This window comes from Bufo gargarizans, chromosome 6 (genome assembly GCF_014858855.1).
Source record: "Bufo gargarizans isolate SCDJY-AF-19 chromosome 6, ASM1485885v1, whole genome shotgun sequence".
Taxonomy (NCBI): domain Eukaryota; kingdom Metazoa; phylum Chordata; class Amphibia; order Anura; family Bufonidae; genus Bufo; species Bufo gargarizans.
Window position 1 is genome coordinate 222,805,243 of NC_058085.1, and position 24,911 is coordinate 222,830,153.

A 24,911-nucleotide genomic window follows, 5' to 3' on the forward strand; every position below is an offset into this window, starting at 1 on the left:
CCGATTAACCGGAAAAAGACTTCGATCGGTAGCGTGATTACATACCACCAATCACAGTCCGAAGATTTGGAGAGGCGGTGCTGGCCCTAGGGCTGAATGCTGCTGTCCAGAGTGCTGATTGGGGCAGCGGAGAGAGGCGCGAGATTCAAACTTCTACGCTTCTCTCTCCCCTCCTCTTCCTGTTCTGCACGAGCACCCTGCAGCACCAGCTCCTGAGTCCCCCCTAATCGGCATCCATAACCCTCCTGCACCCATCGCCCTCCAGGTAGGTTAGGGTCAGTGAGGGAGAGGCTCAGTTAGGCAGGGATAGAAGGGAAAAGTTAGTTATGAAAAAATAAATAAAAAAAAGCACTTTTATTCTAAACTTTTAACTTTTTTTTGTTTCAGCTTTTCAGACCCTAGACGACCCGACCACCCACCCCCCCCCCCCCCCCCCCACACACACACATAGTGCAGCCCCATAGAAATGAATGGGTCCACAATTTCGTTACGCAAAATGCGGAACATAATTGCGTATGTGTGAATGGAGCGATAACCCTATTAAACTAGCTGACATTAGTGATGTGCTAATGTCAGCTGAACATAACTAGCCTATTCCTACTTGTATTTATGCCCCCGTTACGCGAGAAATCTAACTTTTATAATATGCTAATTAGCCTCAAGGAGCGGGGGGGGGGGGGGGGGTTATGAAGCTCCTAGAAGCTCCGTTCTCCCACCTCTGGACACGCCCGGCTGCACAAATTGATTGACAGGGCCAGGCAGCCTTGGTCTCGTCTCCTCCTGCCAGCCATGTATCTCGCTCCTGTGCCGTTCTGTTCAGTGTTCTGCGCAGGTGCAATGAGTGAAGGACGGGCATTCTTCACTCATTGCGCCTGTGCCGAATACGGAACGGCACAGGCGCTAGGTACATGGCAGACAGGGCCAGCAGGAGGAGACCAAGGCTGCCCCCTGTAACTAGAGGCTAATTAGCATATTATAAACGGGGGCATAGATACAAGTAGGAATAGGCTAGTTAGGTTCAGCAGACATTAGCACATCACTAATGTCAACTAGTTTAATAGGGTTAATTTTGATGAGAGAACCCCTTTAACTGCCTTGTCCAGGTTTATTCTATTAATCTATCTATTCTATCCATCTATCTATCTATCTCCCATGCAGTAAATCTGCCCCATTAGCATGTCCTATGAAATATTGTCCTATGAATTAGCGTTTCCTATGAAAGATTGTTTACTATGGCACAGCATTTCAGGTCTTTTTATTATTCACAAATGGGTCAGGATTTAAATTTTTACTCATACTGTACATGAAGACTAATTCATAAATTAATTTACCAATACCAAGGTAACATAATCCCTATTTTGTACTGTTGTACTGCCTTACAATTACTGCATTATTTTAGTACCTGGTAACAGTAGAATAACTGGCAGCCACAGGTAGTATCCTGTTGACAAGTTCCTTTACAGACATATCAAGGTTTGAGTCTACTGAGAAAGAGCGTATCTGACGTCCCACAATGGGTTGTGCAGAAATATACCGTCCATCAACTCCAATAAGAACATATAGTAGGTCCTCGACTATAGCTGCTTCCTGAGAAGCTAGAGTAAGGGTTCCTGAAAGAAAATAAAAAAAAGAGATACTGGGGAAACAGCTAAGTTGATATAAACAATATTACATGCTTACAGAAAGGGGTGGTTTCTACATAAGCAATGTCAATTTTTAAGAAAATTAACAAAGAATAAAATAAGTAATCATCACAACTCAAAGTCACACAAACCTATTGGTACTGTGATATCTGTACTAGTATTGGACATAGAAGAGAAATCCCCCATCAGAGCTTGTCGCTCATATACCCATTTTGGGAACACAGGGATTTGCTGTCCAAAATTTTTCTTGTTCAGTACATCTCTGAGCTGTTTCCGCAAAACCTCCACCAGCTGAAAGAACAGAGGGATAAAAGAAAATAAAGGGATAAACATTTTCACGAATGTAAACGGAGCATAACAAATGTACATCTACCGTACAATCTGATGATAGTATCAGACAGATAAGCTTTACCTGGGGGCCACTAGTTGTTGAAGCTGTTACACTTCCAAGTTGCCTGCGTAACTCTTCAAGCTCTTGCATAGAGATCTTGGAGGTGCTGGGAGAAAAAGGAAGGCTGCTAGAGGGAGCAGTAATGGCGATTTCTGCCTTGTCTTTAAGATTCTGGTGCAAATATTGAAGGGTCTGTTGATACGAGACAGGAAAAGAAGGTAAACTTCCTATTTATGTACAGTTTAATTCTTCAAGTGAAAAACTTAAACAGGAAGAGGAAGAAAATGACAAGACAAGAACACGTGCTACATATGTCATTGAAAACTAAATCTCTGTATGGGTATTTTACCCTTTCCTGCCATTTTTCTGTTTTTTACTCCATGTCTTTCAGGAGCCATACACGTTTTATTTTTCAGCTTACATTGCCATATTGGACCTGTGTTTTGTGTGACAAGTTGTACTTTTTTTTTTTTCAACAGCACCATTTAATATTGTGTATGATGTAGTGGGAAGGTGGAAATCCACTCAAAATTAACTAAAATTGGAAGAAAAAAAAACGTAATTTCGTTATTGCTTTATGGGTTTCATCTTTACAGCGTTCCCATCAGGGTAAAACTGATATGTTGAATTAGATTGTGCAGCTCTGTAAGACTGCAGCAAAATCATATTTTTGTACCTAAAAACCAAACAAAAAAAACGAAACCCTTAAACAAAAACACATTTCTCTTTACATCCTCATATTCCATGGAGTATGAGGAGGATAATTATGACGGAGACGACATCAGCCACAATGACTAATTATCTTGGGGAGTGAGGGGGCGGAGCTGGAAAGAACTGGGTCCTCTGGCATGCTGGCCAGAATGGTAAGCTGTATTGTATGCTTGCTTACGTAATGATAGATGTATCATTCACATGAAGCAGTCTAAAGATTACTGGATAGCCATGCTTTTACACCCTCGCTATCAAAGCAAAAATCAAGGAAACGCTGTGTATGCAGCTTGCCACAGCTTTCAGTGAGCAGATGCTTGCCGTCTTCATGTCTGAGGCCCCTCTCCACCCAATGGAAAGTCACACACTTTCCGCTATCTCCACTAACGCAGGTGGCAGAAGCAGTAGCAGCAACCAGTTCAGTATCATGAACATGAATGAACAATTTTGTTATGTGCCACAACAGGCTAAGGTAAATCAGTAAACGGAGACATCAAGACCCAGGTTCAGTCCTACCTGGACTCCAGACTTTCTCCCGCAGATACCATGTACCCTAACCCCATCAACTACTGCGCAGGCAGAGTGGACTGAACTAGTACAGTGTGCTATTTCTGTTCTTTCTTGCCCAGCCTACAGTGTCATCTCATAGAGTCTTCAGGGTGGCAGGGGCTGTTACAACACCACTCTTGTCAAAATTAATGACGCATGGACCCATAAAGATTTTCACACTCCTCCAGCTGAGGCCGATGAAAAGATCTTATGTTGCTGATAGTTTCCCATATGTTTGACATGTTTTATTGTGGATTTTATTTGAATGATTGTCTCAGACAGTGATTTGGTCTTAAAAAAATAAATTGATTATAGATTTATACTGTGGGTTACTTGAGTGGCAGTATATTTTTATTATTATTTGTATTTTAATTAGTTTAATTTTAGTTTGATTCTCTGTAACATAGTGCATTTGTTATCTGGAATCTCTGTTCCAACTAGTGAGCCACTCTTGTCCAGTATTGTATATAAGGAGTTTACATCTAAAGTCCATAAAATATTAAGAATTTTTCTATTTAATATGTTGCAACATTTACAGAATTTGGATTGTCTCTATGAAACAAGCTGGTAAATTTTTGACACAAACTTGGTGGTCATTGATATACCTTGAAAGATCAGCTGCGAGTCAAACCCCAATATTATAGAGCACCCTGGGGGTTACCTTAACCCCTTAAGGACTTAGGGCGTACCGATATACGCCCTATTTCCCGAGTCCTTAAGGACTCAGGGCGTATCGGTACATCCTAAATTTTAATCGCTATTACAGCGCCCCGGGGGTAATCCGAACAGGATGCCGGCTGAAATTATTCAGCCGGCATCCTATCACAACGCCAGGGGGGATATCGGCGATATCGCCGCAAACGACGATATCGCCCGTACTGGCGATCGCCGCAAACCGCAGGTCAATTCAGACCTGCGGTTTGCTGCGCTTTCTGCAGTTTCTGATCCCCGCGGATCAGAAACTTTAGTTTGCCTAAGATAAAGATTTTGCACCCCTGCATGATTTTATGCCGGCGGGTGGTGCAAGGGGGGGGGGGGCCACAACTGAGCAGACGGGGAACTTTCCCATGGCAACAGGACGCATTCTCAGGCATCCTGCTGTCCATGGTGCTGAACAGATGTGTGCTAAAGGCATAGATATGTTCAGACAAAGTGTAAGTAAAATACAGTACAAAACACTATATAGTGTACTATACTGTATTATACAGACATCAGACCCACTGGATCTTCAAGAACCAAGTGGGTCTGGGTCAGAAAAATGGAAAAAAAAAAAAAAAAAAAAAGCGAAAAAGTTAAGATAAAAAAACACATTTGTCACTGAATAAAAAAAATAAAAATAAAATACACTACACATATTAGGTATCGCCACGTCCGTAACGACCTGATCTATAAAACTGTCATGTTACTTTCCCCGCACGATGAACGCCATAAAAATAAAAACTATGAGAAAATTGAAATTTTGCCCACCTTACTTCCCAAAAAAGGAAATAAAAAAGTGATCCAAAAATTTGCATGTACAGCAAAATAGTACCAAACAGTCATCTCATCCCGCAAAAATCATACCCTAACCAAGATAATTGCCCTAAAACTGAAAAAACTATGGCTCTTAGACTATGGAAACACTAAAACATGATTTTTTTTTGTTTCAAAAATGAAATCATTGTGTAAAACTTACATAAATAAAAATAAAGTATACATATTAGGTATCGCCGCGCTCTATAAAAATATCACATTAACTAACCCCTCAGGTGACCGTAAAAAAAAAAATGCAATTTTTTGTCATCTTCCATCAAAAAATTTGCATGTACGCCAAAATAGTACCAATCAAACAGTCATCTCATCCCGCAAAAATCATACCCTTACCAAGATAATCGCCCAAAAACTGAAAAAACTATGGCTCTTAGACTATGGAGACACAAACATTTTTTTGATTTAAAAAATGAAGTCATTGTATAAAACTTACATTAAAAAAAAAGAAAATTGTATACATATTCGGTATCGCCGCGTCCGTGACAACCTGCTCTATAAAATTACCACATGATCTAACCTGTCAGATGAAAGATGTAAATAACACCAAAAAAAGTGCCAAAAAAGCGATTCTTGTTACCTTGCCGCACAAAAAGTGTAATATAGAGCAACGAAAAATCATATGTACCCTAAACTAGTACCAACAATACTGCCACCCTATCCCGTAGTTTCTAAAATGGGGTCACTTTTTTGGAGTTTCTACTCTAGGGGTGCATCGGGGGGCTTCAAATGGACTAGGCCAAGCAGGGACTGATTAGGGCTAGTCACTGTCATCCGACATTGCTGTGCCTGACTTGCTACTTATGGTCGTGTCCACCACTTTTTCACACCATATATAATATACTGGTTTCCATCCATATACCAGTCTATGTATGTATGTATCAGTCTTACTTGTTGTTTGTCTGTAGGGGCCATCTTTTACTCCTATGATTTAATAAAAATAATATTTTAATAGTTACTGCCCCCTTAGTTTATTGATCTTGTTCACCGAGCAGTAATCAGGGAGACACTCCTGTCTTCTCCTGACTGACCCTCTTCTCTTTTCGTAATTATACTACAGGGGAATGTCAGGATTTCTGAGTACGGGATTGGATAGGAACATATGGGTATCAGAGGCTAGCGTGGTTTTCTCTGAGCAGACCTTCGTTCAGAAAAAATACACACCCACTTTGAATGGCGCTTTCTCCGAACTTACCCGTCTCTATAGGGAACAAATCAGCTCCTGGTGGGAGGTGCAGGGCCTGGAGCACTATATTAAACAGGGAATAGTGCCCAGGGGTCTGCGAATCACTCTGTCCCCGGCACACCGTATCAGGAACCCGGAATTCCTGAAGAGCTGGGAGAGAGAAGCAACATCTAGTTCCCTAAGACTTATGCAGCTTCTCCTAGATGAGGAGAAGCAGGTTTTGGGTAGAGTCGAAAACAACCTCAACGAACAGATTGAGATTGCCAAGAAATTTCAGTCTGAACCAGAGTTCGCAACCAAGGAGGTACAGCTGCAAAACGCGGTGGAGAGGTTTCAATATCAACTCAAAGAACGCAAACATAAGCAGTTTAATAGAGATTCCCAGGACTTTCGGGACAATAGGGCTTATCAATTCCTGACCAATCCACCAATTACGCAGAACACAGATATTTCCTCCACGGACACCGAGATATCTGACGGGGAAAGAGAGGGACTCCCTAGGAACCGGGGGCGGGGACGAGGACGGGGGTCGAACAGGTCTAGGGGACGTAATTATCGTCCAAGACAGAATACACAAAACCCCCCCCCCCAAAATCCCCAGACACCAGCATCAGACTCCCCTTTTTTAGACCAGGGGGCACACTACTACCCCCTGAGGAATCGGAAGATTCAGTCATAGATGGCACACCGGTGACTGTAGTCCCTCACCCCAACGACAAACGGATAATTAACCTCTCTTCTCGCACTCTCTCCCAAGCAGAACTGAAATTGTTGGGACGAGGACTTTCATTTGTCCCCACCAACAAGTTCGATGCGTTTAGGTGGATAAGGGATCTCCACCTCTTTGCACGGAAATTAAAGTGGCACAAGTTCCACAAGCTCAGGGACAAGAGAAAGAGCAGAGAACTGGGCGTTCCCGTGGACATCCTGAAGGATATACACCTCCTTTATAATCTAGACCAAACCCCACCGAACGCTGAAGGGCTAGGTCCATTTACAGCCCTCAAAAAGAAAAACACCCGAATGCCCCCGATGGGTGAGGTATCATGTGTTGATGTCTTCCTGGGACAGGTCACTACTGATCTATCCACCATACATCACATCCCAAAAAATTCAACTGCAGTAGGGAAGAGAGGATGGCGATTGCTGATCTGGAAAGGGATAAAGACATCATCATAAAGCCCTCAGACAAAGGGGGCAATATTGTAGTAATGAATAGATCGGCCTATCGGAGTATGTGTCTCGCAGTCCTGGAGGATGAGATGGGATATGAGATACTCCCCAGCAACCCTACGGCTGCACTACAGGGGACTCTGAGACACATCCTGGATAGAGCTAAGAAAGCCTCCCTCATCAGTGGAGAGGAATATGAATTTTTATATCCACTCCATCCGGTCACGGCTACATTTTATTGTCTGCCGAAAGTCCACAAGGAGACAACCCCCATTAGGGGACGCCCAATTGTCTCTGGGGTAGGGAGTCTTTCCCAAAACAGTGGCATCTACGTGGACAGGGTGTTACGCCCCTTTGTGTCATCCCTGCCGTCCTACATTAGGGACACGGGGGATCTTCTAGGTAAACTTGAGGACATCTGTATCGAGCCACACTGGTTTTTGGCGTCTGTGGACGTGGAGACCCTGTATTCCTCCATCCCCCATGAGTGCGGTTTGGAGGCAAGCGGCCATTTTTTAAAAACCAGGGGTCAACAATTTGTGGAGCACAATACCTTCACTTTGGAACTATTGAGGTTCATATTGGTGAGCAACTTTTTTCTGTTTGATGGATCTGTGTACCACCAGCTCAGGGGCACCGCGATGGGTAGCTCTTGTGCCCCATCGTATGCTAATTTGCTCCTGGGCTGGTGGGAGGAGTCGGTGGTATTTGCCGAACCGACACCATGGTTCTCGGACATGATCGCTCTCTGGTCCCGCTACATCGACGATATATTCGTGTTGTGGAGCGGACCAGAGAGCGATTTTGAAAGGTTCATCTCCGAGTTGAACATTAACAATTTCAACTTGAGGTTCACCTCGGTGATCATGGAGGATTGCCTCCCCTTTCTAGATGTGGTGATTTGCAGGGATGGGAGAGGTGGGCTCAGCACTTCCATCTACCGCAAACCCACTTCCACCAATTCTCTCCTCAGGTGGGACAGTTGCCACCCTGTGCCCCTCAAGAGAGGTATTCCGACCGGACAGTACCTTAGGTTGAAACGCAACTGTTCAGAACCGGGGGACTTCAGACGCCAGGCGAGGGACCTCAGAGCAAGATTTCAGGAGAGGGGGTACCCTGATAGGACTCTTCGCCTGGCGTATGAGAAGACCAAATTATGTACGCGGACAGAACTTCTCCACCCCGTAACCAGCAAGGAGAGAGAACCTCAAGGTACTGTCCGGATGATAGGAACGTTTGATGCCGCAGCCTCCCAAGTCAGGAGGATCCTGTCACGACACTGGAAGACACTTCTAATGGACCCGGACCTCACAGATGTCTTGGGCCCGAGCGTCTCACTCACGTTCCGAAGAGGCAACAATTTGCGAGACAGGCTAGTACATAGCCATTTCGCCCCAACGACTAAGCCACGGACATGGCTGAACACACCCGTGATAGGCTGCCACAGATGTGGACATTGCAGCTTCTGTGGCAGCCTCTCACAAGGTAAGTCCTTCACTGGAGAACCGAACAACACGGTCTATCAGGTGAAGGACTTCATGAATTGCCGCACGGCGGGCGTGATATATCTGGTAACATGTGTATGCGGACTCCGATACATAGGAAAAACATTCAGAGAACTACGCAAGCGCATGGGAGAACACCTAGGGGATATTCGTAACAACAAGGACACCCCCATAGCACGCCACGTGCAGATGGCACATGACGGACGCACCTCGGCTATTTCATTCATGGCCATTGAACGGGTGCATAAACCCACACGAGGGGGCGACTGGAACAGGCTCATCTTACAGAGAGAGTGCTGGTGGACCTTCACCCTTAATACAGTCACCCCTCAGGGCCTAAATGAACAAATCAATTTCACCTGTTTCCTCTAAATATCATAGATTCCTATCGTACTTCTGATACCGGCCAATCCTGGTCATTTAAACTCTGTATACCCGGTCTAAATAGGGGAACAGTGGATAGGCACTACCACGTCCTCTCAAACATGAGGGACGGTGGGGTTATGATCCAACCAGACCAAAGAGCATGTTCTTGCTCCCCCCCCACTCCCTTTATAGTGTCACTTCCCCCATCTACTAATAATGATGGGGTTAAATAGCCCCTCCGACTTTATTAATTGTCTAAGGCAGGGAGGCTACTCAGATTCAGAAGGTATGCATACTATGGGAGTGGTTATGCATATTATCTCTAAAAAGTCTTATTGTATTTTAGTCCGACTTGGACACTCATTTACCTAGGACTTTTTGGTATCACTGTGCTCCCATCACGTGACCCGATGTCAAGACATCCCAGAGACATGGGCGGACTATCGCGGTCACGTGATGCGGAAGCACATTGGTGCGTTCCACCTCGGCATTTGAGACGCAAGAAAGATTCGCCGCGCATGCGCAAACTGAATATTCGCTGCGCATGCGCGGGGAATGTTCGCGGCGCATGCGCAAATGCGACTTTTTTGGTCGCGTGACCGCATTACAGGCGCGTCCTCCATGACGTCACATGGAGGCGCCGGTAACTCGTTTGTGGAACACACATGGCCCCACAGCCCTTTAAAAGGGGCGTTTATCGCCACATTAGATGCCGGTCGCTCCATCACTGAAGACACCACCACCCTGGGTCTCAGCCTTTCAGTGGGAAAAAGCTACACGCTTGACCGCTGCCACACAATAAGTAAGTAACTACCCTCCTTGGCTCCATGTGGGCTGTAGGCATACGTATGATGTTACATGATACTTACTTTCTTTGTTTCGGATATTATTCTTAGACTCAGCTACGAACTGACTCTAGCTACTGCCCCGTGTCCCCTGATGAATCCTGGGGCAAACCTTTTTTGAAGAAACGCGTCGGGACACTTAAGTATTCCTCTCACTTCTTAACCACCTCGGTGGTCATTCTTTGTGGTGGGGTTACGTCTTAAAATATATATATATATATATATATATATATATATATATATATATATATATATATATATGAGTGTTTTTTGCTCCTCTGGACATTTTTCCTGCCAGATGCACTAGGGCCTGACAGGGTCACCTACGCAGGTCAAGAGCTCCTGTCTGGGCCACCCCTTGCGGGGCATTTTTGGACCCCGTCCTGAGGATTTATGTTATAGGGTGGACTAGGCCAAGCAGGGACTGATTAGGGCTAGTCACTGTCATCCGACATTGCTGTGCCTGACTTGCTACTTATGGTCGTGTCCACCACTTTTTCACACCATATATAATATACTGGTTTCCATCCATATACCAGTCTATGTATGTATGTATCAGTCTTACTTGTTGTTTGTCTGTAGGGGCCATCTTTTACTCCTATGATTTAATAAAAATAATATTTTAATAGTTACTGCCCCCTTAGTTTATTGATCTTGTTCAGCGAGCAGTAATCAGGGAGACACTCCTGTCTTCTCCTGACTGACCCTCTTCTCTTTTCAAATGGGACATGGTGTAAAAAAAAAACAAAAAAAAAACAGTCCAGCAAAAGCTGCCTTCCAAAAACCGTATGGCATTCCTTTCCTTCTGCGCTCTGTCGTGTGCCCGTACAGCAGTTTACAACCACATATGGGGTGTTTCTGTAAACTACAGAATCAGGGCCATAAATAATGAGTTTTGTTTGGCTGTTAACCCTTGCTTTGTAACTGGTATAAAAATATTAAAATGGAAAATCTGCCCAAAAAGTGACATTTTGAAATTGTATCTCTATTTTCCATTAAATCTTGTGCAACACCTGAAGGCTCAACAAAGTTTGTAAAATCAGTTTTGAATACCTTGAGGGGTGTAGTTTCTTAGATGGGGTCCTTTTATGGAGTGCATCAGGGGGGCTTCAAATGGGACATGGTGTCAAAAAAACAGTCCAGCAAAATATGGCTTCGAAAAACCATACGGCGCACCTTTCCCTTTACGCCCTGTGTACCCGTACAGTAGTTTACGACCACATATGGGGTGTTTCTGTAAACGGCAGAGTCAGGGCAATAAAGATACAGTCTTGTTTGGCTGTTAACCCTTGGTTTGTTAGTGGAAAAAAAATGGGTTAAAACTGAAAAATAGGCAAAAAAATTAAATTCTCAAATTTCATCCCCATTTGCCAATAACTCTTGTGCAACACCTAAAGGGTTAACAAAGTTTGTAAAATCAGTTTTGAATACCTTGCGGGTGTAGTTTATAGGATGGGGTCATTTTTAGGCAGTTTCTATTATGTAAGCCTTCAGACCTGTAGTGGTCCCTAAAAATTGGGTTTTTGTAAATTTCTGACAAATTTCAAGATTTGCTTCTAAACTTCTAAGCCATGTAACATCCCCCAAAAATTTAATATCATTCCCAAAATAATTCAAACATGAAGTAGACATATGGGGAATGTTAAGTCATCACAATTTTGGGGGGTATTACTATGTATTACAGAAGTAGAGAAACTGAAACTTTGAAATTTGCTAATTTTTCCAAATTTTTGGTAAATTAGGTATATTATGTAAATAAAAATAATTTCTTTGACTTCATTTTACTAGTGTCATGAAGTACAATATGTGACGAAAAAACTATCTCAGAATGGCCTGGATAAGTCAAAGTGTATTAAAGTTATCAGTACTTAAAGTGACACTGGTCAGATTTGCAAAAAAAAATGGCCAAGTCCTTAAGGTGAAATAGGGCTGAGTCCTTAAAGGGAACCTGTCATGTGGATATTTTATTATAATCTAACTAATTATATACAATCATTAACTACTAAAAAGTACATTAGATGTATTCACTTACTGGCGTGACAGATGGTTACTTCATAATATACACACAAAGATGCCACATGACGCATGCTAATGAGCCAATTTGAGTCCAGCGTGATGTCATTGAGTCCAGTGTATATTTAAAGGGAACCTGTCACCAGTTTTATGGTGTCCTAACTAAGGGCAACATAAATAAGTGACTGATTCGCTTAGCACAATGCTGGGTCACTTTCTTTAATTGACCCAGTCAATCTGCCAGCATCTTGTATTGAAAAGCTCCAGCTGATAAAGATCAGTCATAAATATTCATGAGCTCCTGACTCTCCCCACCCACCTGCTGCTGAATGACAGTTTGTTTCCATAGGAATCAGCAGTAGGTGGGCAGGGGATTGGCTATAGCTCTGAATTAAATATACGCTGGACTCGATGACCTCAAGCCGTACTCGAATCAGCTCATTAGCATGCGGCATCTGTCACACCAGTAAGTGAATACATCTAAGGTACTTTTTAGTAGTTAATGATTGCATATAATTAGTTAGATTATAATAAAAAATCCACATGACAGGTTCCCTTTAATTCAGAGCTATAGCCACTCCCCTGCCCACCTGCTGCCGATTCCTGTGGAAACAAACTGTCATTAAGCAGCAGGTGGGCGGGGAGAGTCAGGAGCTCATGAATATTCATGACTCCTCATTATCAGCTGGAGCTTTTCAATACAAGATGTTGGCAGATTGACTGGGTCAATTAAAGAAAGTGACCCAGCATTTTGCTAAAAGAATCAGTCACTTATTTATGATGCCCTTAGTTAGGACACCATAAAACTGGTGACAGGTTCCCTTTAAGGGGTTAAGGACCGGGCTCATTTTCACCTTCAGGACCGGGCCATTTTTTGCAAATCTGACCAGTGTCACTTTATGTGGTGATAACTTTAAAACGCTTTGAATTATCAAGGTCATTCTGAGATTGTTTTGTCATCACATATTGTACTTCATGACACTGGTAAAATGAAGTTAAAAAAACAAACCAAAAAAAAGAAAAAAACTTTTTAGTTATTAAAAAATACAAAATTTTCCCCAAACTTTTAAAAATTTGAAAAAATCCAAGTTTCAATTTCTCTACTTCTATAATACATATTAATACCTACAAAAATAGCTATTACTTTACATTTCTCATATGTCTTCGCCATGTTAGGATCATTTTGGGAATGACATTTTATTTTTGGGGGACGTTACAAGGCTTAGAAGTTTAGAAGCAAATCTTGAAATTTCTCAGATATTTTCAAAAAACAACTTTTTAAGGACCAGTTCAGGTCTGAAGTCACTTTGTAAAGCTTACATGATAGAAACCACCCAAAAATGACCCCATTCTAGAAACTACACCCCTCAAGGTATTCAAAACTGATTTTACAAACGTTGTTAACCCTTTAGGTGTTCCACAAGAATTAACGGAAAATAGAGATACAATTTCAAAATTTCACTTTTTTGGCAGATTTTCCGTTTTAATATTTACAAACCGGATGCCCAAAAAGTTGGGACACTAAACAAATTGTGAATAAAAACTGAATGCAATGATGTGGAGCTGGCAAATGTCAATATTTTATTTGTAATAGAACGTAGATGACAGATCAAACATTTAATCCGAGTAAATGTATCATTTTAAAGGAAAAATACGTTGATTCAAATTTTCACGGTGTCAACAAATCCACAAAAAGTTGGGACAAGCAGCAATAAGAGGCTGGAAAAGTAAATTTGAGCATAACGAAGAGCTGGAAGACCAATAAACACTAATTAGGTCAATTGGCAACATGATTGGAAATAAAAAGAGCTTCTCAGAGTGGCAGTGTCTCTCAGAAGCCAAGATGGGTAGAGGATCACCAATTCCCACAATGTTGCGCAGAAAGATAGTGGAGCAATATCAGAAAGGTGTTACCCAGCGAAAAATTGCAAAGACTTTGCATCTATCATCATCAACTGTGCATAACATCATCCAAAGATTCAGAGAATCTGGAACAATCTCTGTGCGTAAGGGTCAAGGCTGTAAAACCATACTGGATGATCTCCGGGCCCTTAAACGACACTGCACCACAAACAGGAATGCTACTGCAAAGGAAATCACAGAATGGGCTCAGGAATACTTCCAGAAACCATTGTCAGTGAACACAATCCACCGTGCTATCCGCCGTTGCCAGCTGAAACTCTACAGTGCAAAGAAGAAGCCATTTCTAAGCAAGATCCACAAGCTCAAGCGTTTTCACTGGGCCAAGGATCATTTAAAATGGAGTGTGGCAAAATGGAAGACTGTTCTGTGGTCAGACGAGTCACGATTCGAAGTTCTTTTTGGAAATCTGGGACGCCATGTCATCCGGACCAAAGAGGACAAGGACAACCCAAGTTGTTATCAACGCTCAGTTCAGAAGCCTGCATCTCTGATGGTATGGGGTTGCAAGAGTACGTGTGGCATGGGCAGCTTGCATGTCTGGAAAGGCACCATCAATGCAGAAAAATATATTCAGGTTCTAGAACAACATATGCTCCCATCCAGACGTCATCTCTTTCAGGGAAGACCCTGCATTTTTCAACAAGATAATGCCAGACCACATTTTGCATCAATCACAACATCATGGCTGCGTAGGAGAAGGATCCGGGTACTGAAATGGCCAGTCTGCAGTCCAGATCTTTCACCTATAGAGAACATTTGGCGCATCATAAAGAGGAAGGTGCAACAAAGAAGGCCCAAGACGATTGAACAGTTAGAGGCCTGTATTAGACAAGAATGGGAGAGCATTCCTATTTCTAAAATTGAGAAACTGGTCTCCTCGGTCCCCAGACATCTGTTGAGTGTTATAAGAACAAGGGGAGATGCCACACAGTGGTGAAAATGGCCTTGTCCCAACTTTTTGGGGATTTGATGACACCATGAAATTCTGATTCAACATATTTTTCCCTTAAAATGGTACAATTTCTCAGTTTAAACTTTTGTTCAGTGATTTATGTTCTATTCTGAATAAAATATTAGAAGTTGGCACCTCCACATCATTGCATTCAGTTTTTATTCACGATTTGTATAGTGTCCCAACTTTTTTGGAATCCGGTTTGTATTTTTCAGTTACAAAGCAAGGGTTAACAAAACTCATTATTTATGGCCCTGATTCTGTAGTTTACAGAAACACCCCATATGTGGTCGTAAACTGCTGTACAGGCACATGGCAGGGCGCAGAAGGAAAGGAATGCCATACGGTTTTTGGAAGGCAGATTTTGCTAGACTGTTTTTTTGGACACCATGTCCCATTTGAAGCCCCCCTGATGCACCCCTTGAGTAGAAACACAAAAAAGTGACCCCATTTTACAAACTACAGGATAGGGTGGAAGTGTTGTTGGTGCTAGTTTAACCGCCTCCGGACCGCCTAACGCAGGATCGCGGTCCGGAGGCGGCAGCTGCAGGCAGAGTCACGCGAGATGACCCGTTTAGCCGGCCCGCACATGCGCATCGCGGGCCGGCATTTGTTCGAGGGGGGGTCACATCATCAGCTTGCCAGCCAATGATCGTGGCTGGCAAGCTGATGATTTTTAAAAATAATCGTAAATATGATGTGTTAAATGGCTTCCCTGCTCTTCTAGCCTCTACACTTTAGCCCCAGATCACCCCCCGGCACCCCAATTAACCCTTTGATCACCCCTTGATCGCCCCTGTCAATCACTAGTGAAAAGAAAAAAGTGATCAGTGTAAACTGTCACTTTTGTTTTTCACTGGTATTGACTGTTAGGTTTTAGGATAGTTTAGGCCCCTTGGTTAGGTAGTTTAGCGATCGGTTAGCGCCCAGCCCACCGCACCCCAGTCACTGATTCGATGATTAGCATATCGCTAATTAGCATTTGTACTTTTATAGTATCTGTAAGTGATCAAAACTGATCACAGTCAGATCTATAATAGTATTAGTGTCACCTTAGCTCGCCCTCCACCCAAAACGCAGTGTTTGCCCGATCAAGCCTGAGCGGTCACCCACACGTGCGTTCACCCGCCCCCGCCCCGCGATCACTGCACATTCACTTTACACGCGCTGCGGCGATGAAAAAAAACAGTTTTGATATTTTTTATCAACCGCAGCGGCCTCCGGTACTTCACTAGCCTTGTAAGACAGGCTTGCCTTTTTTCTTACGTAGTCTCAGGGAATATCCCTAAATTTAGTTGCCCAAATGTCAAACAAGGGGTATTCTTCTGAAGAGGCCTACAGGCTTCTGACCCAGTCGGATGAGGAATGGGAACCCTCATCTGACAAATCCAGCGGGTCAGAATATGAACCTGTAGAAAGCAGTGGCAGTCTGACCCAAAGTTCGGACGAGGAGGTTGAGGTCCCTGATAGCACCAGGCGTACCCGGCCCCGTGTCGCTAGACCACAGGCTGCGCAGGATCCGCTTCAAGGGCAGCAGAGTGGTGCTGGCGCTGTCGGATTACGTGGTGAGGCATACACCAGCAGCGCAGCCCTCCCTGGACCTAGTACCAGCACTGCCGTACAACATGGTGAAGTGGCGAGCACCAGAAGGGCAGTTGAAGCTGGTACGGTGGCATGTGCATTAGTTACCCCGTCACAGCCACCGCACAGACAGGCCCGTAGACCCCCTAGAATCCCAGAGGTGCTGGCAAATCCTGATTGGCAGTCCCCAACTTCAGCCGCACCATTAGTTCCCCCTTTCACCGCCCAGTCTGGAGTTCGGGTTGAGACAGCTCAGATCGGTTCGGCTCTGGGATTTTTTGAGCTGTTCTTGACTGCGGAGCTCTTGGACATAGTCGTGGCAGAAACAAACCGGTATGCCACACAATTTATAACCGCCAACCCGAGAAGTTATTATGCCCAGCCTTTCCGGTGAAAACCAGTCCAAGTTTCCGAAATTAAAACTTTTCTGGGCCTTCTCCTCAACATGGGTCTAACAAAAAGCATGAATTGCGGTCATATTGGTCCAAGAACCCAATTCATCACATGCCCATGTTCTCTGCTGCCATGTCCAGGGCACGATTTGAGGCCATCCTGCGTTTCCTGCACTTTAGCGACAACACCACCTCCCGTCACAGAGGCCACCCAGCTTTTGATCGGCTCCACAAAATTCAGCCCCTTATAGACCACTTCAACCTGAAATTTGCAGATTTGTATACCCCAGAGCAAAACATCTGCATAGACGATTCCCTAATGCATTTTACCGGGCGCCTTGGCTTCAAACAATACATGCCAAGCAAGCGCGACCGGGTATGGGGTCAAATTGTATAAGCTCTGTGACAGGGCCACAGGCTATACCCACAAAATTCGGATCTATGAGAGAAAAGATCAGACCCTGGAGCCGGTCGGTTGCCCTGACTACCTGGGGAGCAGTGGGAAGACAGTCTGGGACTCTGTGTCACCCTTACTTGGCAAGGGGTACCATCTTTATGTGGACAATTTCTACACAAGTGTGGCCCTCTTCAGGCATTTGTTTCTAGAACAGATTGGCTGCTGTGGCACCGCGGACTAGTCGCGCGCGCTCCCCCCAACGGCTCGTTACCACCCGTCTTGCAAGGGGGGAGAGGGCTGCTTGAGAGACAAGCGTGACGTTTACATGCTCTCCTCCATTCACGCAGACACGACAATCCAAATTGAGCGAGCAACCCATGTCATTGAAAAGCCCCTCTCAGTCCACGACTATAACCTTCACATGGGAGGGGTGGACTTCAATGACCAGATGTGGTCTCCGTATTTAGTTTCCCGCAGAACCAGACGCTGGCATAAGGTGTCTGTATATTTAATTCAATTGGCTCTGTATAATAGTTTTGTTCTCTACAGTAAGGCTGGGAGAACAGGATCCTTCCTCAAATTTCAGAAAGATCATCGAGAACCTCCTGTACCCAGGAGGTTCCGTGGCCCCATCCACCAGTGTAGATACCCGTCTACACGAGCAACATTTCCCCAATGTCGTTGCTGGTACCTCAACCCAACCGTCACCCCAAAAAAGATGTTGTGTCTGTAGCAGGAGTGGAATAAGGCGTGACACCCGCTATTTCTGTCCTGACTGCCCTGACCACCCTGCCCTATGCTTAGGGGAGTGTTTCCGGAAGTACCACACATAGGTACACCTAGCATAGGGATCACATCTCACAAGGACAGGCACACAGGGCTATTAGGGCCCATTCACACAGAGCTGCTGCAAACCTCTCCTTTCACCTGGGACAAAGTGCATAACGCACTTCGTCACATCTTTGGGCGATTTGCGCATTGCACATTGTCCCATGGGGAAGGAGAGGTTTGTCTTATAAAAGGTAAAAAAATAAAATAAAATATCACCAGTAAGCAAAAAGGTTAACGTTCAGTTCAAAAAGTTAAAGTTTATATGTTCTGTTCAAAAGTTATTATAAAGTAAATAAAATTATTGCGTTGCAGCCAGGTTTTTTCTTTTTTTTTTTTTTTACCTTCCAGGTGGACCAACCGATCGACTAGCTGCAGCACTGATGTGCATTCTGACAGAAGCATTGTGCTGCTGTCAGATTACACACAAGTCGGTGTATGCGGCGCTGCAAGACGAGATTTCTCCTCTGCAGTAAAAGATACGTTTACCGAGGCATATGAGCTGAGGAGCCTAAGTGGCGAAACACGTGTCGAGGTTGAAGCAGTGGGGGAGTCGTGTTACCATTCTACAGCAGCAACATGGGTAGGTAACTTGGTAGCTGGATCAGGGTGGGACGTGAGGTTTACAGTTCATTGTTATATGCCATCTTTATTAGTAGTACTGCACCGTCCATTGACACCTCACAGCATCCTCGGACAGAGGTTGTGAGCAATAGTCAGTAGTTGTTTTATACTAGGGGATTAGCATTTGCACCCGCAACTACACTTTTGCTCACGGCCTCTGGTAAATTGTTGTTCTCTGCTGGGTATGGTCACATTATCCCCCATTGTGATTCTCCACATTGTATAGCCCTTTGTGGCTCAGTCTCCATGTCCTGTCCCATTTAAGCATTACCTGTAATGATCATGTGATTTATATTGAATAAAATGAGATTTTTTACTTTGTAAAAAACCTTGCTCTTTTTTTTTTTTTACAAATTTGAGCACCGCCACGGTGTTCATATGCTTTGGCGAACACTTTGTATATAAAAAAAAATATGTGATGTGAATTGAGAAATCTGGTTTGCCAGGGCATACGAGCTAAGTGGGTATGGATGTTGGGCGGAGCTCCTATGTCCTGGCAGACGCCTTTCCCCTCTTTTTTTTTTTGGCTGAGATTTTTTCATCCACATTGATCGATGCGAATGAAGAAATCTGTGCCGCTCATTTTTTTCTTTCAGCCCAGAGGCTGAACGGAAAAAAAAAATCTCATTACCTGTATGCTCAATATAAGGAGAATAGCAGAAACTCCTAATGCTGGCCATACAAGTAATGATTGCGGAGACCCTCAAATGTCAGGGCAGTACAAACACCCCACAAATGACCCCATTTTGGAAAGAAGACACCCCAACGTATTCGCTGAGGGGCATATTGAGTCCATGAAACATTGAAATTTTTGTCCCAAGAATTCAATTTTTTATTTTTTGTCACAAGTTAGCGGAAAATGATGATATTATTTTTTTTTTTTTTTTTCCTTACAAATTCTCATATTCCACTAACTTGCGACAAAAAATAAAAAATTCTAGGAACTCGCCATGCCCCTCACGGAATACCTTGGGTTGTCTTCTTTCCAAAATGGGGTCACTTGTGGGGTAGTTATACTGCCCTGGCATTTTAGGTGCCCATATGCGTGAGAAGTAGTTTGCAATCAAAATGTGTAAAAAATGGCCTGTGAAATCCGAAAGGTGCTCTTTGGAATGTGTGCCCCTTTGCCCACCTTGACTGCAAAAAAGTGTCACACATCTGGTATCGCCGTACTCAGGAGAAGTTGGGGAATTTGTTTTGGGGTGTCATTTTACATATACCCATGCTGGGTGAGAGAAATATCTGTATCTAAAAATCTAAAAAATGTATCAAAAAAATATAAATCATGTTATAGTGTCTCCATAGTCTAAGACCCATAGTTTTATTATTTTTTGGGCCATTGTCTCATGTAGGGGCTCATTTTTTGCGGGATGAAGTGAGTTTGATTGGTACTATTTTGGCGTACATGCGACTTTTTTTAATCACTTATTACCTTTTTGGGGAAGTAAGGTGGGCAAAATTTAAATTTCCTCATAGTTTTAATTTTTTTATGGCGTTCACCGTTCGGGGAAAGTACCATGACCGTTTTATACATCAGGTCGTTATGGACGTGGCAATACCTAATGTGTAGTGTATTTATTTATTTTTATTCAGTGATAAGTGTTTTTTTATCTTTACTTTTTTTTCACAATCCAGTGGGTCTGATGTCTGTATAATACAGTACAGTACATTGTATAGTGTACTGTATTTTACTTACACTTTGTCTGAATAGATCTATGCCTTTAGCCTGAGAAGGCGTCTTGTTGCCATGGGAAACTTCCTAGTCTGCCACAACTGAGCAGACGGGGAAGGGGAAGGAGGGGGTCTCCCTCCCTCTGTGACCCCATCCTGTCTGGGGGCTGCAAAGGGAGCTCCCTGACTTAACCTTTTCCATACAGCGGTCCATATGGACTGCGGTATGGAAAGGGTTAAACAGCTGACATCACTTTGCCGACACTCTGGTATACCCACTGGACGCCAATGGATATTCAAGAGGAGGCGTGCGGGCACCTTTCAGGGGGGGTGTCACAGGTCCCCCCTCGGCATTGACCCAAGGTGCCTGGCTGTGTGTAACAGCCGGGGTCTCAGCCCTGTCACCATGTATACCCGTCATGGAGCACTAAGTAGCAGTGCTCCATGACGAGTATACTCCTCATAGGTCCTGAACGTGTTAAAGGGAACCCGTCATCGGGATTTTGTGTATAGAGCTAAAGACATGGGTAGCTAGATGGCCGCTAGCACATCCGCAGTAGCCAATCCCCATAGCTATGTCTGCCTTTATTGTGTAAAAAATACGATTTGATACATATGCAAATTAACTTGAGATGAGTCCTGTCTCTGGGATGAGTCAGAGACAGGACTCATCTCTGGTTAATTTGCATATGTATAAAATATTATGTTTTTTTACACAATAAAAAGCACACAGAGCTTTGGGGCCTGGGTATTGCGGATGTGCTAGCAGCCACAGCTCTATACACAAAATCCCGGTAACAGGTTCCCTTTAAAGATCTATCCATCTTAGGAATAAGGTAACATAGGCTGGAAAAAAAAAAAAAAAACATGTCCATCCGATTCAGCCTGTTCTGCAATGTTGATCCAGAGGTAGGAAGAAAAAAAAAAAAAAACACATGAGGTAGAAGCCAGTTTTCCTGATTTTAAGGTAAATCTGAATAACTCCTTAGATCAGTGTTTCCCAAACAGTGTGCCTCCAGCTGTTGCAAAACTACAACTCCCAGCATGCTCGGACAGTCTTTGGTTGTGCGGGCATGCTGGGAGTTGTAGTTTTGCAACAGCTGGAGGCACACTGGTTGGGAAACACTGCCTTAGATCAACAAACCTTCTCCAGAAACCTAGTAACTGTAACCTGTAATATTATTACACTCCAGAAATACATCCAGGCACTTTTTGAACTCTTTTAGTGAGCACACCATCACCACCTCCTCAGGCAGAGGGTTCTGCCGCTACAGTAAAGAATCCTCCTGTGTGTGTAGAAACCTGTAGGATGTCCCCTTGTCACTGTCCCAGTCCTGGGTATCAATAGACTGTGGGAGAGTTTACTGTACTGACCCTCTTTGCAGAAAGGAAATACGGAAACTGAATGCACACGGAGTAACTTCATTATTTTTTTATTTTTTTTGTGGACTCATTGAAGTGAATGGTTCCGCATATGGTCCGCAAAAAAAACAAACAGAGCAGACAAGGAAAGAAAATATGTTCGTGTGCATGAGCCCTTACCCAGTGTTTTACCATTTAGTATACAGTCCCTGACAAAAGTCTTGTCGCTTGTGTACAAATTGACCTGAAGTGCCGCTAAAATATATTTTTAATCAAGATTTTGTTACAAGAAATGTGTCATTTTAATCCCAACAGCTTCTGGCAAAAAGTATTCTAATATTCACAGCTTGGTAAAGCCTATTGAGTCAATTTTTGCCAAGACAAAAGTGTTGTCATCTTGTCATATGAGCTTCACCTGTGACAAATAATGGATCGATTAGGTCTCAGGTGTGTATAAAAAGAACCCCAGTACACTAGACCTTCACATTAACTGCAACTAGACCTCTGCAAACATGCTTAAGATTCACCCGGAGACTAAAGTGTTGATTATCAAGAGGCTGAAGACCAGATCCACTGCTGATGTGGCAGACACTTTCAATGTGTCTCAGCGTCAAGTTCAGAGGATAGAAAAAAAAAAAAAAATTTGAAGAGACTGGAGACGTTTTGGACAAGGCTAGGTCAGGCCGGCCCTGCAAGACAACTACTCGAGAGGACGGTTTGTTGGCTCAAAAATCCAAGGCCAGCCACTTTCTGCAGCAGAGCTCCACGAGACTTGGTCACCTGAAGTCCCTGTGTCAACCAGAACAGTTTGTCGGATTCTATCTCAAAATGGCCTCCATGGTTGAATCAGTGCCCATAAGCCAGCACTAAACAAAAGACAATTGAAAAACCGTGTGGCATTTGCCAAGGGACACAGCCTACTAAAAGGATGAACGCTGGAAAAGTGGCAGAAGGTGGACTTTTCTGATGAATCTTCTGTTGAATTACACCACAGTCGCCGCAAATATTGCAGGAGACCTCCTGGAACCCGCATGGAGCCGAGATTTACCCAGAAAACAGTGAAGTTTGGTGGAGGCAAAATCATGGTCTGGGGTTACATCCAGTATTAGGGGTGTGCGAGGGATCTGCAGGGTGGAAGGCAACATCAATAGTCTAAAATATCAAGAAACCTTAGCTACCTCTTATATTCCCAACCATAAAAAAAGGCCAAATTCTGCAGCAGGATGCTGCTCCATCGCATACTCCCATCTCCACATCAAAGTTCCTTAAGGCGAAGAAGATCAAGATGCTCCAGGATTGGCCAGCCCAGTCACCAGACATGAACATCATTGAGCATATGTGGTGTAGGATGAAAGAGGAAGCAAGGAAGACGAAACCAAAGAATATTGATGAACTATGGGAGGCATGCAAGACTGTTTTCTTTGCTATTCCTGATGACTTCATCAATAAATTGTATGAATCCTTGCCAAACCGCATGGATGCTGTCCTTCAAGCTCATGGAAGTCATACAAGATATAACATTTGGATCTCACAGCACCACTACTTAATTTGGCTTTGCAGTAAAGTTGTTCAATTTCTGTATAGGCGACAAAACTTTTGTCTTGCCAAAATTTTACCTTTCTGTCTTGATTAAATGCTAAATCTTTTTTCAGTGAAACTAATTTATTTCAGTGCATTAAACATCATTTGGGAGGGCTTTACCTTTTCATATGAGCTATTTCTAACACCAATTGATTAATTAAAAGTCAGGTTAATATCAGGAGTTTCTACAAAATAGAGAAGCGACAAGACTTGTCAGGGACTGTATACTGGTGCCTTGGATTTTTCCTTCCCATGTGAATAACCTTAAAGGGGTTTTGGCACTTCAACAAGTGGCATTTATCATGATAAAGTTAATACAAGGCACTCACTAGTGTATTGTCACTACCCATATTGCTTCCTCTGCTGGCTGGATCCATTTTTCCATCAAATTATCCACTGCTCATTTCCATGGTTACGACCACCCTGTAGTCCATCAGCGGTGCTTGTGCTTGCACTCTATAGGAAAAAAATGAATGCCTCTCTGGTGACCAGGACCATGTGAGCTAACGTTGGCTGGAGCTTTTTATTATATTATGCAAGCATAGCCTCGCTGATAGATTACAGGGTGGTATTAAACCATGGAAATGAGCAGTGTATAATTTGATGGAAAAATGGATCCAGCCAGCAAAGGAAGCAATACATTAGTAAGTGCCTTGCATTAAGTTTCTGTACATAAAAAATGCAATTTGCTGAAGTGACAAAACCGCCTTTAAATTTATCAGTGTTAAACTTCATTCCACTTCTCTGCCCAAACCTCTTATCTATCCGGGTCCAAAACCTCTGTATATGGCCTTATGCACATGGCTGTTGTTTTGGTCCGCATCCGAGCCTCAGTTTTTGCGGCTCGGATGTGGACCCATGCACTTTAATGGGGTCGCAAAAGATGCGGACATCACTCCATGTGCTGTTCACATCCGTTGCTCCATTCCATGGCCCCGCAAAAAAAGTATAATCTGTCCTATTCTTGTCCGTTTTGCGGACAAGAATAGGCAGTTATATCAATCGCTGTCCATGCCGTTCCGCAAATTGCAGAACGCACACGGACGCCATCCGTGTTTTGCGGACCGCAAAATACACGTTTGTGTATGTAGCCTAAGTCATCAGTATCTGATCAGTGGGGGTCCTGTGAGCACCGCATACTTCGTAAAGCTCTCCAAGCACAGAGCCATACATTCTATAGTGGATGTACTTGGTATCGCAGCTCAGCCCTATTCAATTCTAAGGGGCTGAGCTGCAACTAGGCCACGTGACCAATGAACCCATTGTCACTGGCATAGGGAAAGCCACGAGGAGGCTGTGGCACAACTGCAAGTGCTGATGCCTTCTCGAACAGTGGTGGTCTGGGGTGTCGGACCCCCACCAGATACTGATGACCTATCAAGAAAAACCCCTTTAATAAATATATTGATGACAATAGGGCCCAACAATAACCCCTGTGGTATCCCACTAGTAAGTAGAGTATGTACCATTAACAACCATCCTCTGTGTTCTATTACTGATCCAGTTATTTACTCACATCCCCTCCCCCCACCCACTTAATCGTGCTGTTCAGTCTGAGGGTGACCTGTTGGGTTTTTTTTTTTTTTATCAGTGCAATTATACTCATTTGCACCACTGACAGGGATTAGAATAATCAGTCTGTTGATTATGAGAGTGAGACATACAGTACATATTTTTTGGGGTAAAAAAACAAA

The 24,911-nt window shown here is 43.6% G+C and overlaps 1 protein-coding gene across 2 annotated transcripts in view; it reads right to left on the reverse strand.

Annotated features, from left to right (window-relative positions):
- The window catches only part of TUBGCP2 (tubulin gamma complex associated protein 2), a 453,055-nt gene that overhangs the window by 290,789 nt on the left and 137,355 nt on the right, over positions 1 to 24,911 (reverse strand). For both annotated transcript variants that reach the window (XM_044296484.1, XM_044296483.1), the window contains exons 4-6: positions 2,056 to 2,226; positions 1,775 to 1,934; positions 1,403 to 1,610 (exon numbers count right to left, since the gene is read on the reverse strand). In XM_044296484.1, coding sequence (XP_044152419.1) covers positions 1,403 to 1,610; positions 1,775 to 1,934; positions 2,056 to 2,226 — 539 coding nt within the window. The remainder of the gene's footprint in view (positions 1 to 1,402; positions 1,611 to 1,774; positions 1,935 to 2,055; positions 2,227 to 24,911) is intronic.